This window comes from Ambystoma mexicanum, chromosome 14, assembly GCF_040938575.1.
Source record: "Ambystoma mexicanum isolate Mex_15411 chromosome 14, UKY_AmexF1_1, whole genome shotgun sequence".
Taxonomy (NCBI): domain Eukaryota; kingdom Metazoa; phylum Chordata; class Amphibia; order Caudata; family Ambystomatidae; genus Ambystoma; species Ambystoma mexicanum.
In genome coordinates, this window is record NC_090940.1 from 616,013,509 (window position 1) to 616,030,571 (window position 17,063).

The window sequence follows — 17,063 nt, forward strand, 5'->3', positions numbered from 1 at the left end:
TACAGCTGGACGAGCACAAATCAAAAAGAACAGTGGAACGGAACTGATTGATGAGGGCTGACAAACTGGCATACAGTGAAAATCGTGTGTATATGCGTAATACAATGTTTGAAACTGTTACACTTTAAGCTTCGTGTTTTTGTAGTTCTCACGAAGACGGCACCTGCAAGATGGCGACCTTCATAAGCTTTGTGATGTACTCTATGAGGGATAGTTACTTCACAGGGACGTCAGAACATACCGTCTGATTGGTTCTCTGAGGCGTGCAACTCCAGTCCACCTCCCTGTACCCATGCGGCTAGCCAATGGGCAATGTGAAACAATCGTGGTGTTGTGTGTATGAATTGGCCAACTTCCTCAGCTCGCGTTAGCAACCGTGAGACTGGTTTGCCGGCCTTGATCACGTCCCCTTATGCGGTGTCAGAGACTCTGGTCTGCTGTAGTCAAGCAACTTAGGTCCAAATTCCCCCCTCCCTTGGCTGTAGTGCATAGGACATATGTATGGTGCAGGCCTTCAGGATGAAGCCCAACCTGGAGTCCTCTGTAAAATGTGTTTACCTGTGGTTTCCCTTCCCTTGTGCTGGTACCTACGAATGCCCTCATGCCGTTTTTATACACAATTCATCCCTTGCCAGGTTAAATGGTGGTAGGGGGAGGAAAAGAACCAGAGTTCCTCGTTTTCTCCCCCCTAGATGGTGTCTCTGCCCACCCCAGTTATTCCCTCAGTTGGTAGGCGCGCTCCCCTGTCTGGCACTAAATCAGCACCTTCATTACAACTGAGACCCCCGAATTTGACCGCAGAATTATCATTCGCACCCCCGCAGTTAAAGGCACCAGAGGGAGACCAAAGGGAGGCCTTATAATTTCTGCATATAACCAGTGGGACATTAAGAATAATGATAGTACAGATATTGTGTTAGCAGGTGTTATCAGAAGGGAGCCCAACAATTGCAAAGATATATTCATTATCAATGTCTACGACCCCCGCCCCCGCATGATTAGTCACAAAAGGTATCTAAAAACATGGAAACAATGATGGAGAGTCTGGATTATCACACACACCGTCTTTACTTGTGGTGACTTTAATGCGTGTATGCCGTCTGAATTGGGTGCTTTCAGTTTATAAGCAGTTCAACAATCAGAAGGGTTCCTCTTCGGCCACTATGTTGAGGCAGCATAACTTTAAAATGTTTAATGGGTTTTGCCCTCGAGATCACCAGCGAGGATACACTAGAGTCACTGGCAATAGCTCAAGTACTATCGACTATATTTTTGCCAACCTTAATGCGCTTTTATTGGTAAATGATATGACGATTTCAGCAAGGGAAGAAAGCGGCCATCTACCACTATGTGTTCATTTGGATCTGGAATTTAGTGGTCAGACAAGTGTTGACAGTGGTGCCTTCAAATCTAATATGGCCTTAAATAGGGTGAAATGGAACCCTACTAAGTTGAATTGAGCCAATTGTGTTGCTTGTCAAAAATGTGAAAAATGTTCTAATAGTCCATGGGATTAGCACAACCGCAGTAGACAGCGACGTGGTTCTCGGATTTGACTCCACAGGTACGACTATCAATTTTCACATACATGTTGAAAGACATCATAGAAAAGGCAGTGATGTATGTAGTGTAAACATGAAGAGGAAGCGGAAATGTGTTAAAGTGGTGGAAGATAGAAAAAAAACGTAGCCAATGCATCACGGGCGGCTATTTCGACAAGCATTGCGGTGGGGATAAAGTGTCTGAAGAAGGATCAGGTATGGCTTAGGAAATACCCCAAGCACAAAGAAGCTGAAGTCTGGCTGCAACTGGCACATTTTGCAATAAACAATGAGAAGTGGGTATTTTGGAGACTGATCAATTCAGAAAAAGATAACACTGCCCTGGTTCCCAGTGTGACCAGTGCAGACTGGATGGCGCACGTAGGACAAACACTGGGTGTCCTTGCTACTGGGGCACCTCAATTGACTCATGAATATGCAGCATGGGAGCTTAATATTTCTAGAAGTAATTTTTTTTTCTCAACTTTATTTAATAATTTTTCCAAAAGTCACAATTGAAAAACATACCAGTGAGAACAAGGTATAAGCAATTCCATACATATCACTTCTCTAAAATACATACAACAATCAATTCATCATCGCCATAAAATTCCCACCCCATATCTACACTAAACAAAACACAACAAAACACAACACCAAACAGGACAAGACAAACACCCCCACCTAACTCCTCATCAATGTTACACCCAAAGAATAAATCCTACACCTTATCCAAACAAATCTATTAAACGATCCCCACATTTCCTCATAAGCAGTCTCCCGAAAACGCCTAGAAGCCCGAGTCTTCTCATACCATGAAAGTGTACACGTGTCTGATAACCAGTTCTCATAATGTGTTTTTTTTTTCTAGATTTCCACACCTTCATTATATGTTTTACCGCCATTAGTAAAGCCCTATCAATCCAGTCCGATGAATCCCATATTTCCCCACTCCTACTATCAATTGAGAGGAAGATACAAAAGTTCGAGGAAATGATATACCCGCCACCAAATCAAACCGATCCAAGACGTCCTTCCAAAAATCTAACACTCTATTACACTCCCAAAGCATATGCAGATAAGTCCCTCTTGAACGATTACGTCCCCAACACAAGTCTGTATCCATTAATCCCCTCCCATTCATCCTCACAGGCGTCCAATAAATACGTCCTAAAATTAGTTGATGAATATATCTCAGGTTCAGATCTACCTTGGCTCTCACCGTCACCTTCCAAAGATTCTCCCACAATTCCTCAGACAGCTCAGTTCCCAATTCTGACACCCACTCCATTCGTAATCTATCCCAAGAATTCTGCATACATTCCTGTAGAGGCATCAATTTTATATACGTAGAGACCGAACCTGGAGGAGTAGTAAATAATTCACAAATTTGAGGTCTACAACTCAGCGATCCACTCAAAATCTGTAGTCTCTCTGCCAATAATTGTTCCAAAAGCCTATACCTCTCCATCTCCCTATTACTCAATCCATAGCGATTAGCTAAATCCTCAAATGAAACCATCCTGCCCTCCCTCCACACATCTTCTATCTTCAAAATGCCCCTATTGGCCCAAGCCCTCCAATTAAGCATTTTATTCTCAATCTGTAAACCTGGATTCAGCCAAATAGATGCCAAATCATAAGGACGACTGTCCACACCCTCGAATCCACAAAACCAAAGCAGATTGAGGCCACCAATGTTTCCAATCTTGACCCAGAATTAGGTAGCCTCCCATAAGAATAAAGACAATCTAAGGAAAAGGGATGCAATTTCTCCCTCTCCATCAATAGCCAATAAGGATCCGAGCCCCTTCTATCCCTAAAATAATAAGAAGCCTTTTTTAGTAAGAATCCCTTATAATAATTCTCCAACACTGGATAGCCAAAACCCCCATCTTTGACTCCACGTATCATGATAAAAGAGGAATTCTCTGCCTATTGCCCTTTCCCCACAACAAATCCATAAAAAGCCTATCAATAGAAGTAATTTAGCGTGCATTATTAAATCTTAAAATTCATAACGGGCCGCTGGCCTGGATGGAACATGTGATGCCCCAATTAAAATGAATCCGGACCTCTGGGCTAAGGCTTTACTTATGATGTTTGTTGACATAGGTGCGAGAGGTGTCCATAAAAAAGGAAGATGGAAAGATCCAAGCAATTACCGTCTTTTAGCAATGCTGGATACACCATCCAAAATATTTGCACGAGTATTGCGAAAAGCACTTGGAGAATGGATTGATACCAATAATATACCACTGTTGAATCAAACGGGATTCCGTACTAAATCAAGTACACTCCAGGACCGGCTAGATCCTGTTACACTGGTTCAACATGCCTGGGCCACTTGACAACAACCAATATTTATTTATTTTTGCATTTTTAAGGCACTCACACAGGCATCGAGGCGCTGTTACAGGAATTGCTCGTTTTTCTTTTCTTTCTTTTTTTTTTGGTCTTAGTTGCTTATTTATAACACGCTTAAACACCCAGAGGTTTCTAAGCGCGGACCCGGGGATCGAACCTGTGTTGCTTCGTGTTGTCTTGCTTCCAAGGCGTGCACGTTGCCGCTAAGCTATCCTCCCGGGACATTCGTTGCCTGTATTGATTTTAGCGCAGTATTCGACACCATCATACCCGAACGCCTCCGGGATACACAGTCCACTTGGAATATTCCAGCTCGTTTGCTGCATAGGATTCTACAGCTCCACACATGTGAGAATCGGGTTGGATGCCACTGGAAGGTCCACAGATTGGATTACCACAGACGGAGGGGTGAAACAGGGTCGCATACAGTTCAGAAAAGCTTATTTCGACAAATAAAGTCATAAAAGCACATGTTCCATAAAAGCATCATACAATACACGAAAATGGCCTTGCATAACTTTAGAAATTACAAATTAATATGTCAAGATAATTATTAGGCATTCCCCATCTGTTTCTTCAATCGTACTCTCCATGCCCACTTGAGACGATTGCTGGTGGCGTACACTGCGGGAATGTCGGCAGTATTTAAACAAATACCCATAGCCTCCCTAACAGTTCTGCAACCACGGGCCAAGGTCAATGGCTTTAACAAACGTCTTCTCAATGGCAATGTAACAGGACAACACAAACAAAATGATTCAAGTCCTCATTCACGTTGTTACACAATGGGCACACAGGTGAAACATCATTATGCCACTTATGGTTCAAGGCTGCTGTGGGCAGAGCAGAACTTTATATACAATGACCTGTCAAATGTAAGACTGGCATAATCAAGGTAACCCTCATATCCTTCCTGCACTTTAATCGAGGCAGAAGGTGCCAGGGAAACGGAACCAGCAATTCTGAAAGAGAACGGCAGTTTTATTCAATCCTATTCGGATTACACTAATAATCACCAAGGTCCATGCCCCCCCTCAAGCATCTCTTGACGTGGGCAACCCACTCAAAGGAGCTACCCCCTGACTGTGATAAGACATCCACTCGTGCTTCTCTATATTTAGCAAGGTTCTCATTGGTCCACAGCCGGACCCAGTAAAACCACTGGGCGGAGCTGGCAGATGGATTAAATCGCCTGCATACTTATTTCTAAATACACTGGCAGATTTGGCATACAGGAAGGCAGCCCCAGTATGTTCTTCAAATGCTTATGTTCAGCAATCGCCAGTGGATAAGTGTTCATCTGCCCCCACAGCTCTGTCCTATAGATAGCAGCCTGTCTGGCCTGGGCCTTAAATGCTTCAAGTGAGACATGCACCGCCCCATTGCCATGCTCTGCAGTGAATCTAGCGAGAGCCGTATCTGGCCAAAGTAGTCATCATTTTCTCACACTGCATAGACCAACCACAAGATGCCATCACTCTAACACCCAAATAATCATAAAAGGTTACTTGTTCCATTCCCCCTTCTTCCACGGCAACTTAAACCCTATGTATTCCTCCCTAGCGTTAGCATTACAAATCATAGATTTTCTCTTACTTACATTGAGTGCCAGGCCATTTTTCTTGCAAAAATCAACAAATATGTCCAACGGCTTGCATGCACTAGTGGGTGTTAATGATAGTAAGACTGCATTGCACGCAAACAGTAGGACCGGTATCCTATCACCAGCTAACATCGGTGCATCACTCTGGGAGGCTAACCGCTCCTCAATGAGACCATTAATGAAAATGCAAAATAGCTTGCGGGGCAGTACACACCCCTGGCGGACGCCCTTTTCAATTTTGATACTACTGGAAGTCCTGCCATCAATGCCCCACAGAACCACTGCTGTGTTACCCGTGTACAGGCTCTGGATAACTGTCAAGAGGGCTGCCGGAATGTCATGCCCCCTCAGAACCCCCCCAAAGGTGCCTGGGTACAGGGTCAAATGCAGTATGTAGATCTACGTAGACTGTGTAAACGTAGACCTTGTTAAGAACTGCATATTTGTCACACACCAACCGCAGCCATATGCTTTGATCCACTGTACTTAAGCCCTCACAGAACACCACTTGGCGGACAAGTGATAATCTGACTACCACTAGCCCAGGCCTCCAGATGGAATAATAAAGTCCTGGCGTAGGTTTTCCCCCCTGCATCTAGTAAAGAGATTGGTCTACAATTGTAAGGCGGGTCTCTGGGGCCTTTTTGTGTATTGGGACCAACTCAGTGCTAGCCCAGGACACAGGTACCACATTATGGTTTAAGATTGCATTGTATAATTTGGTTAAGTGCGGGACCCAAATAACAGGCTCATTTGCATACAAATCTATTGGTACCCTATCTGGACCTGGCGCTTTTCCCCCCCAACTTTTGGCACAGGGTTGCATACTCGCCCGACCCTTTTTAATTTATACTTGGCTGATCTAAATGAAGCATTGAGAATACTGAATACATTTGCACCAAAATATGGTACTAGTATAGTTTTCATGGCTTGGGTATGTGGACGACTTGCTTTTTTCAGATTACACCCCACAAGGTCTAGAGGCTTCTCTGCAGGCGTGAGGGAATATGCAAACACCAACAGGCTAAAAATTAACTTTGCCAAGTCAAAAAGTGATGGTATTTACTCCCCACTGCGTCAGAGCTAAAAAATTCTGTTGGATGAGTAATCACGTCAAGCTTGAACAGGTGACCGTTTACAAATGTTTCGGCGTGTTGGTGAATGGCAAACTTAAATGGACATCCCTTTGGCAATCCATCCATACAAAGTCAATTTAACAATTAGGAGCCATGAATAAAAGGTGCGGGTAGGCCACGGGGCCTCTCTGTTCAGGCACTAGTAACCTTGTATCGAGCGAAAATGTTGCAAGGCATTACGTATGGAGCTGAAATACAGGCATTAGAATATAGAGGGAACCTGGACAGATTGGAAGGCAAGATGTTGAAATACCTCTTAAGATTACCCAAATCTTTGCCTGTGGATTATATCCGGTTAGAACTTAAATTACAATCTATTGCCACCATGGTTGTTTGTAAAAGATGAATGTTGGTTGGGAGGGCTATGGGGGTGCAAGCGGGAACATCACTATATAGGCTGGTCCAGACCTACATGTCCATGCAGGAGCTTGTTCGTAATTGTTCCATAAGCAATCTTTGTATGATGATGGAACAATGGGCCCCCCTAATTGATTTGAACCTATCGCAAGTATTTTTTCCTGCATATGCGCTTGTGTATTGAATGCGTTTGATATTGAGAACTAAACAGTTACCCTTGCTACTAAGATCTAGAGCAGGAATGAGATTGAATACGTGCAAAATAGGAGTTCAGCACCAGGGTATGTAAGTGCTTATCCAGCAAACTATACTGTCCGCCGCTACTTGAATATCAAATTCCAATTTGTTGGATCTTTGGACATAATCGGTGCAAGGATAGGTATCTCGCGCACCGAGTGACACTGCAGATTCTGTGGTGAGACTATAATGGAAACCACGCAACATTTGTTGGCCGAGTGTGATAGTTTAACATGGCTACGTCGTAAATATCTCAGATCTTACAATTCTGCAGTAGATGTCAGCTCAGTCCATGATTTTTGGGAGCATTTAGGGAAGGTCATGATGTTAATTTGTTGCTTTATATGAAGTTTTGAGATCAAATGTTATTGATCCTAGCTGAATTATATATGTTAATTTTAAAGGTATTTGTACCGTGCACCGTCACCAACGGAATTGGTCCCCAGGCGGATCTGTAAATTATAAAGGTGGGATGGGTTAGTAAGGTGAAGGAGGGAGTAGGATAGTGAGAGGAGTGGTGTTCTGTTGGCAGCTTCAGCTCAGTATACATCGGGTGCTGAGCTTTGGTGCGGGTATCGGATCAGAGTCAGTCCGCGTGTGCTGTTGTTCCGGCTTATGTGTTGTTGCAGTGTTGTGAAGTGCGTGCAGCTTGTTGTGCGAGAGATGGTTGTGTGAGTTTTTTGAGTGAGATAAGTATGCAGAGTTTGAGCTTATATTGGTTAGTGGGTTACCCGACCTTTACCATGCTAACATTCACAGTTCTGTCCGAGTGTGGCACTTGTTGGCCCTTACATTCCCATTTAGACGCGGCACGGGCCAATGTTTAGGACTTCATCCAGGTGTGGTCATGCCAACATTCACACTTTTATCTAGATGGGGCACAGGCTGGAGTGAGATCCGTCCAGGTGTGGGTCTGCTAATATTCACAACTCCAGGTGTGGCATACGCTAGCATTCACGTTTTTCCTAGGCGTGGGCATGTTGTCCTTCAATCAACCCTATCCAGATGTGACGCAGGCCAACATCTATCTAGGTGCATCTGCCGGTCTGGATATGTTCGTCCGGTACGTACGAGTGGGAGAGCCACTTGAGGGCTTTCGTCAGGGTCTTGGTGTGTGGTCAGTCTCTGCAGCCTTCCTTTGCATTATATATGCATTACTTATTATTTTATGGGTTATAGGGTTGGTGGACTTATCTTGTTGTGTATACAAAGTCATTTTACTTGACTAAAAGTATGCTAAATAAATAAAATCTCTCTATGGAGTGAGGAAACATTATCTGACTCGCGACTGTTAAGCACAAATTTGTTAAGCAAAACGACAAAGAGAAAAGACAATTAAGGGGAGACTGAATAGGCAATAGAGGGGAATGAGAGGTACGTGGGTGAGGCACAGATTCAGAAGATGCAGTGGAACAGAGAGAAAGGAGGAAGAAGAAGTGGTAAAGAGAAGGGGAAGAAGGACTTGCTACCTAGGAAAGTGTCTTTACATTTCTGTTAAACCATCTCTCTTGCAATTGTCCATGCTAGAAGTGGGCAGGCAAGGCTGGGCTTGGATTTGACCCTGTATCAAGACAATGGCCATGAAAAGGTTAGCTGAGCTTCCTTGTTCACCCTGGAATGAAAAAGGTTATTCAAATAAATTTGGCCATCACCAAGTACAGAACATCGTTCCTGCTGGCTGGGGCGATATCTTAATATGAAAAGTAGATTTCAATCGTTTTAATGAAAGTAAATGTCGAGTGGCCTGAAACTTTAAAACTTCTCTGGGTTTGCCAAAGGATTCCTCTTACCAATCACATTCCCAAATCTCTCTTGGGATTTGACTACCAGTTCCAATGTAAATTGCTGTTGTTTAAATCATTTCTATATCTCTGAGGGCATTGGATTCAAGCCCTGTATGCATGCCTTCAAATCAGTAAGTCTGGGTACTTGGACTTCTAGTCCTGTATCTAATATTTTCACTTAGTGAACAGCTTCTTAATTTCTATGAATGTTTACTTCACACCTCTGAACTTATGACAACTTGGGAATCTGTACTCTTTCACCTCCATTTTACTCTTCTTTGTCTTTCTCTTGGTCTGGACTTCTGCCAGCAGCTCTGCTCTGACTGCACATTTAGCATCTCGACTCCCTTGTTCTCGACTGTTCACAGTGTTGCTGCCATCTCTTGCTGTCTGCATGTGTGGCTGGACTCGTTTTTCGTCAGCCGCTATTGGAATCTGCACCCGACATTTACTGACTCAACCGCTTGGATTATCCACAGCTTCGCTTCTCACGCTCATCCTGCAACACCGTCAAGAGGCAACACAATGTTGGACTCCGGGAGAGCTCATCAGTGGTGTGACTTTATTCCCAGACTCCAGATTTAGTTCTTGTATCTCCATTACGCCTTCCAGATGGATTAGACCAAGAGGTGGACTCTGCACTTCGGGGCACAGGGTGGATTGGCACGGCATATACCCTTCCCGTTGGTATGCAGTGTCAATATTGATAACCTTGTCTAGAGTTGGGAGATGATGGGTGTAACCCATTGCTGAATGGGTACTGGCAGAAACCCAGGAACTGCTCCAGTAAGATAGTGTCAAGCAATTGAGATACATCAGAGGTGAGATCTTAGAAGATTTGTCTATCTGGAGGGTGACTCACTGTGTAGCAGCTTTATATTTGATTGTTACGTCTTACGTCTCTTCATCCTCAGCAAGTCACTTTCGGATTGATTTCTTGATCTGAGTCTCCCCCATGCAAGGCACTACAAGATTGCTTTCTTGATCTCAGTCTCGTTCATGCAAGACACTACGGGATTGCTTTCTTGATCTAAGTCTCGCTCATGCAAGTCACTGCAGGATTGCAGTCTTGATCTCAGTCCCGCTCATGCAAGTCACTGCAGGATTGTTTTCTTGATCTCAATCTCGGTCATGCAAGTCACTACAGGATTGCTTTCTTGATCTCGGTCTGGGTCATGCAAGTCACTACAGGATTGCTTTCTTGATCTCAGTCTCGGTCGTGCAAGTCACTACAGGATTGCTTTCTTGATCTCAGTCTCGGTCGTGCAAGTCACTGCAGGATTGCTTTCTTGATCTCAGTCTCGCTCATGCAAGTCACTACAGCATTGTGTTCTTGATGTCAGTCATGGTCATGCAAGTCACTGCACGATTGCTTTCTTGATCTCAGTCTCGCTCCTGCAAGTCACAGCAGGATTGCTTTCTTGATCTCAGTCATGCTCATGCAAGTCACTACAGGATTGCGTTCTTGATCTCAGTCATGGTCATGCAAGTAGCACTTTGTAATGACAGTTTTAACTCTTCCTATAAGAGGGGTGCAACATATTGACACTGTCTTTGGAGTACTTTTGGAGGATGGAAATGAGAACGTGTGGGTGGATACAAGAAGAACCAATAGCCTCACAACTGGGCGAAGACTATCTGTAGCCTTTCATGGGCAGCCAATGGTCTTCTCAGGGCATCCCATAGCAGTCTCTGCCAAGGGCCGTATTAACTCTTTCACTGCTCTTTGGGCATCTGTGTATAGAGGACCACATTTCCATGAGAAATATTTGAAGTCCTTTGAGTCAAAAGGTTAATATTCCATGATATAGGTATTTAGTTTGTGCAATTCCCCTAATGCATTTTGCTGGGCTAGTGTGGGAGGGCAACGTCACTCACGACTTTGTCTTTGTCCGTTAGCCGACTGGGCCTTGCTCTGGTCTTGAAACAGGAATTTGATCAGAGATATTCAGAAGAGGGCACTCTAGGACAGATGCAAGTTGCTGAAGGACATACCGTCCGTGTTCCTTCTGGCTCACCGACTACGCATGAAGCTTTGTATGATATGGTCTATACACAACCGTAGCACAGCACACACAACACTGATTGACAGTTAATTTACAGATCATCAGTTATCCTACTGGCCACACTATTGCACAGGTGTGCCAACAACACCGTCCCTATTAAGGAACTATGTTCTCTATTTTCCCAGAATATAGACAAGGACCCTTAAAGCGCTACTAGTAATTTGACACATGTGTTTGACATTTTATTTCACTAGAACACCAAGTAATACTTTTAGAATCAGCTAAACGAAACCTAATATGCGTACAGCTCATACATCAAGATTTCAGGGAACTAAAAACTCAAGAGATCAATTACACTTAACAACGGTGCCAATGGTACATGTCAGCATCCAGAGGCCCTAATTGACAGAGGTCGTGTGTGTGTGTGTGTGTGTGTGTGTGTGAGAGAGAGAGATCAGGGTTTAAGTAGAGAATGTGCTCAAATCCTGGCTTCAACTCTTAAAAGTGTGTCTTCCTGGGCAAATCATGTTGTCTCACTGTGCCGTATCAGCCCAAATTAGGATACCAAGTACACACGTAATGTGTAGTGGAGAAGGTGGGGGCAGGATGGATTGTGTTGTGGGTGGTGGATAGAGAGGCAGAGAGGCAGGTACGGACATAAGGTTTTGGAAAGAGGGGGATCAGAAAGGAGGCTCTGGTTTTGGGGAGGCAGAGCTTTCAAGTGTCCCCATGCTAGGCGAGAAAAAGTCACCCCGTCCTGTTGATTCTCTTGGAATTGTTGTCTTGCCAGTCCCATTTAAAACGTAAGAATACAAGGTCCAGAATTCCAAGAAAAAAACTGCTCTGGGTGGATTGCTGGGGTGTGGCCATCGTGTATTCTGCGGAGGAACGCCACACACGTGGCTCTTGTTGTGTCGTGTGACGTCAGTGGGAGGGGTCTTTTGCAAGCTCAGCACGTGTGTTGATTTTAGAGCAGTGCCCCCCCGTGTTGATTTTAGAGCAGTGCACTCCACCCCCATATATTCACAGGCTTCTGAATTGCCCCTGTGCCTCACCCGTATGCTCTTCCCTGCCCTTCTCCCCCTTCCCTCGCCCATCCCTGCCCTTCTCCCCCCTTCCCTCACCCATCCCTGCTCGTTCCCCTTTATCGCTCCCCCCAGCTCCCACGCCAAGGTGTTCCCCCGGCCCGGCCCGTCTCACCGATCTCCGGCTCTCCCTCTCCCCTTGCAGGTCCTGCACTTCCTCCATGGCGACGAGCAGTTGCCTTCAGATGCGCGCCCCTAGCAACCAGGCCTTGTCACGTGACTTGCGCACGCTGATAACGTACGGGACCGGAGGGAGGGACGGAGGGAGTGAGCGAGCGAAATACCCGACGCATGCGCACAGCGACCTGGCTAGGATGATCGGCCATCTTGTTTTCCCGTCAGGGAATGTTATTCGAGTTCACATGGGGTAACTCTCGCTATTAGCGATCGGCAGGGGGCTGGTAGTGGTTGTCATGGCTAGTCTGTGAGTGCAGGGGCGGAGCAGGCCTCAATGTTTGGGGGGGCGGGTAGATGACAGTTTAGATTAGAACGTTGATACTGAGGGGGCCAAAAAACTCATTGTGTTGTCGACCAACCCTGACAAGAGACGACGTCTGGGCCTTTCAAGCTTTTCAGTTGAAATTCCACCCTCCCCCCGACTGACAGCCAGTGGTCGAAGTGTACGAAAAGAAGTAGTGAAACTATGTTCCCTGCTGGCTTGCTTCCACTCCCCACAAACCCCACTGCCACAACCCCTCCCACACACAATACACCCCCCCCAACACTTGCACCTGCTTTTTAAGGGAATGTTCAGTGCAGTGCCCTGAAAGTGAAGGTTTCCACTTCTTCGTACACTTTTATTTTAAAACGAAACCATTCTGGAATGTTTTTTAAAAAAATAAAAGTATAGGAGCTGTAAAAGTTAATTTCAAAAAGTAGAGGAGCACCGCTCCCGCTCATTTAGACCACTGCTGATAGCTGCCCCCTGTTGGCAGACTAATGGCACAGAAACGTGCAGGTCATCTGCAGCTATTAACCTTGCTGCATTCTTTTGTCTTCATTCATTTAAGCACTCCACAGGTGGCTCACCCCATCTCTCAAAACTGAAGCAAGGACCCCTGACCCCACAAACATCATAAAGACATGGGCCCCCACTATCTGGCTCAACGGGTTGAGTGCTCGCTGCTGCGATCTGAGAGTGATATGCAGGTCGCAGCTTCGAATCCCAGCAAGGCCAACTCAGCCTTTCATCCTTCCGAGGTGGATAAATGACTACCAATTTCGGGTGGGTGATATTGTATGTAAATATGTGCTCTGTAAAACACTTTGGATTAAGGCACTATATAAATAACACATCATTATCCCCGCCACAACTTCAGCTGCCTCTGAAATAGCTATTTTGCCTACCTTTTGGCCATTAGTTGCACCCTTCACCCCAATTCAGAGGCTATTTATTTCACAATGCCATTTCACTCATTGGAGGCATGTGCCATCTAAAAGCTGAGCCCAGCAGTTCAGACTTCGGCTGCTTCAAAGGGGGTCTGTTGATATCGCATGGGGCAGCTTTGGTCCTGCACGTTTGATGCGGCTGCGGCAGGTTAACTATTCTTTAAAAGTAAGCAAAGGCAACGCTCTGTCACAGGCTGTTGCTATCAAAGCCACAGGCTGGGCATCCCATCAGAAAGATGCCTTCTGCCTCAAAGTGGGGGGGGCTTCATCCCTCCCAAGCCAGGGGCTGGCACCGCTCATGTGTCAGTGGCCTGTGGGAGTCGCACACATTCCCACCTAAAGGTTGATGGTGCCATTACTTTTCTTCAGTGAACCCAAACCCTGAAGGATCCACACATGGGAGTATGATTTTTCTGTAGTGATGTCTCCTTCACTACACTGCACACATTCTAAGGACCCCTATGGAACTACCCTAAAACTTGAGGAGAACCATCTCTGGTTCCGGAAGCAGCTCAAGACCTTCCTCTTTGCTTCTGCCTTCGCTTCCCCTCTCCTCTGCTGATCTGTTCTCTCTTGGCACCGTGCACCTGGCCACCCTTTGTCCTCCGAGCCCAGGTACCTGCTAACCCTACCACCATCCCGCACTGCCTCCGGGCCACATCTTGCACTGGGGTCTGAATGTGTACCCAAACAGCCCCCCCTTTTCTTCCTGCACTTATCAGACCTACCCTGTCTGCTGCCTAAACCCAACACTTGGCACTTGCTGAGTGCACTACCGCTGTTTGTTGCCTTTATTATTTATTATTATTTATCTGTTTCTCCTTTGCTCTGCACTTTCCACTTCTCCCCCCTTCCATGGACTTTTGCCCTCCCCCTCTCCCATACACTTGCACGTTCTCAATGTCACTGGGCCTAGTAAGATGTTTGTTATGTTCTCCCCTGTTCCCCCCTTGCCTTGTCGCGCTCTGAAACACTTGTGTACGAGCGCGATAGAAATAAAATATCAATTCAATACTCCTGCATAGGAAGTATTGATAGAGTCCTCTTGGGTCAAGAGTTGCATCACAACTTGTGGACACACGTCTGATATCACACATGCACTAACCCCCTGTTATGAGTGCTGATTCCTAGCTTTAACAGAAAAGGTGGTTAGGGCTACAATCAGTGCTTGGAAAAGGTTTTGAAGTAGGAGTATGTTACGCCCTATATTGTGAGTAAAAAGATGTTTTAGGGAGTGAAAAAGTAAGTTCCATTTCCAATGGGAATATTTTTTCATTTTTATTGTGTTATAGCCGACAATCGACTTTTCACATATAAAAATAGAAACACGTTTTTAACAATCATAATAGTGAATAAAATTCATTCGTAACGTTTTTTTAAAAGAAAAAAAACAAACACATTTTAAAAGAAACCAGCAACACAATGAAGAACCCACAGAAAAGAAAAGAATAAAAAACAAGAGGTAGGTATAATTCTTTTTTAAAAACTGCGGTTCAGCCAGAAGCACCAAAACTCTTAATACCTCCAAGACTTGTATTGTCAGGCCTGTTTCGTGTCCTGCTGAAAGCTTATCCCAGTAGGAGTCTGGGTTCAGCCAAGACGGACTGTGCACGAATCGACCCAAGAGACGACATCTCAGCTGAAAGGTACTAGTACAGTCAATCAATATGTCGTTAAGTATTGTACAACCATAACTTTGCACATATCGCAACAACTGTCTCTTATTATGGATTTGTCCCTAATGTCCCTGCATTTCCCCTGTTGTTATCAGGTTTAGTCGGAACCTTAAGAAGTCCCCCCTTTGTTTTTTATCAGGGAAATTAGTCCGGTATCTTGGGAGGTAACCGCATGGTTTGTCATGACGTGACAGGGATTTAGCTGTAACTAGGCCTCGCATTTGGTTGATGGTATCTATCCAACCCATGTGCATCAACGCAGTTTTAACACTCGTCGGATTAGTCATAAAATCACATGATCTATTACAATGGTGCAATCTCTCCGGGGGCAATTTTTCTATCTGTACCAAAACAGATGATGACCCTTTCTTCAGCTCTCGTTTCAAATCCTTGTACAGAGAATTAGGTCTCGGGCTCAAAAGTAACCTGAACAAGGACATTATTTTCCAGTCCATGTAAAATATCAAAGATTGTAGCCCCAGTTCAAATCTCAAACTGATGATGGGAAAACCTCTAGGAAAATGTAGTCTATTTCCAGATCTTACCCTCTATATTTGACCTATTTAATGGTTGTGATTGCATGCATATCTCCAAGCCATACAGTAATGAAGGGGTTACTTTCATTTTATAAAATCGTATTATTGGAACCAGAGAGAACTTGCAGTATGCACTAAGTAGTTTTTTCATTTGCGCTACCAGGGGGACCAGCTCGAGGTCTAAGTCAAGTTCCAGTTGGGATAATGTTTGTATGGGGGATACTTTCAATCCCAGATAGGTTAATTCCCTAAGTAAGAAAGGCATGGTATCAAAGTAAGACAGGCACAAATGACCACAGTTCAAGGGTGTTGCTTGAACTTTATCAAGGTTGTGATAAACGCCTATCTAAACCTAAATCTAAAGATGGGAGCAAGCTACGACCATCAAATAATAATAATGGAGTCCTAGTGGAGTCTCGTCAAAATAAAAGGGCCTATACTAAAAAAAACTATTGCCAATCCTTACCCCTAATTTACAAATAGTGTGGGGGAATGTTCATGAAAAAGAAATAAGTGTTCACAAAATGATAAGTCAGGATGTTCAGGCCATTGGCCTCCCTTCCCCACATTTTCAGCACGGAACAAGGCGGTTCACTCGAGCATAGCACACTCTTGGGCTTCTTCGGCACGAGGGCACAGTTCGATTACCAACATCAGGGCCTTCTGTGCCCAAATCTCTTAAGGTATCAAAGTCTCTTGATTCAGAGGGCCTGATGTACCAAAACAACGAAAAGTTCCTTTACAATATTCAAGTCTGGCGATTCACTCTTCGCCCTGGATCCCCTTCAGCCGGGCTCAGATCCCTTTTCTGCCTCAATCTTTCATTTGGATCCCCCTCTTCCGGGGATCAGATCCTCTTCTCCAATGCTTATAGAATATCTTTTCTCGTGTGTCGCACGGTTCACCCCGGATCACCCTAAGCGAGGCTGAGATCCCTTTTCCAGAATTAGTCTGCCTCGGCCAAGCTCGGACCAATTACAGTTCACATTATCGAAGACTTTCAAATGTGCACAGGGTTTGGCTTTACCCATTGCAGGACCACTTAAATTTCACAGTTCACAATTTTACACTCTCAGTTGTATACCTAACAGAGACCTTCGAATGAGCACCCACCTGGGGCCGGACCACTCTGTATAAGCATCTACATGATTTCAAAAGTTCAGTCCTTGATATGATATGATAGGTTATTTATAACACGCTTAATACCCAGAGGGTTCTAAGTGCAGACCTGGGGATCGAACCTGTGTTGCATCGTATCGTCTTGCTTCCAAGGCGAGCACGTTGCTGCTAAGCTATCCTTGTATATTCAATTATATTTGCGTTGCTCATCACATGCGCCTTACATT

At 44.8% G+C, this 17,063-nt stretch overlaps 1 protein-coding gene across 4 annotated transcripts in view; it reads right to left on the bottom strand.

The window, feature by feature from the left end:
• IFT43 (intraflagellar transport 43) overlaps positions 1–17,063 on the bottom strand; it is a 580,365-nt gene that overhangs the window by 137,922 nt on the left and 425,380 nt on the right. For 2 of the 4 annotated variants that reach the window (XM_069638037.1, XM_069638036.1), the window contains exon 1: positions 12,232–12,373. The exons of the other annotated variants lie outside the window; for them this stretch is intronic. In XM_069638037.1, the coding sequence (XP_069494138.1) occupies positions 12,232–12,279 (48 nt within the window). In that variant the 5' untranslated portion in view covers positions 12,280–12,373. Of the gene's footprint in view, positions 1–12,231; positions 12,374–17,063 lie in introns of those variants that run through there. 4 annotated transcript variants of the gene reach the window in all.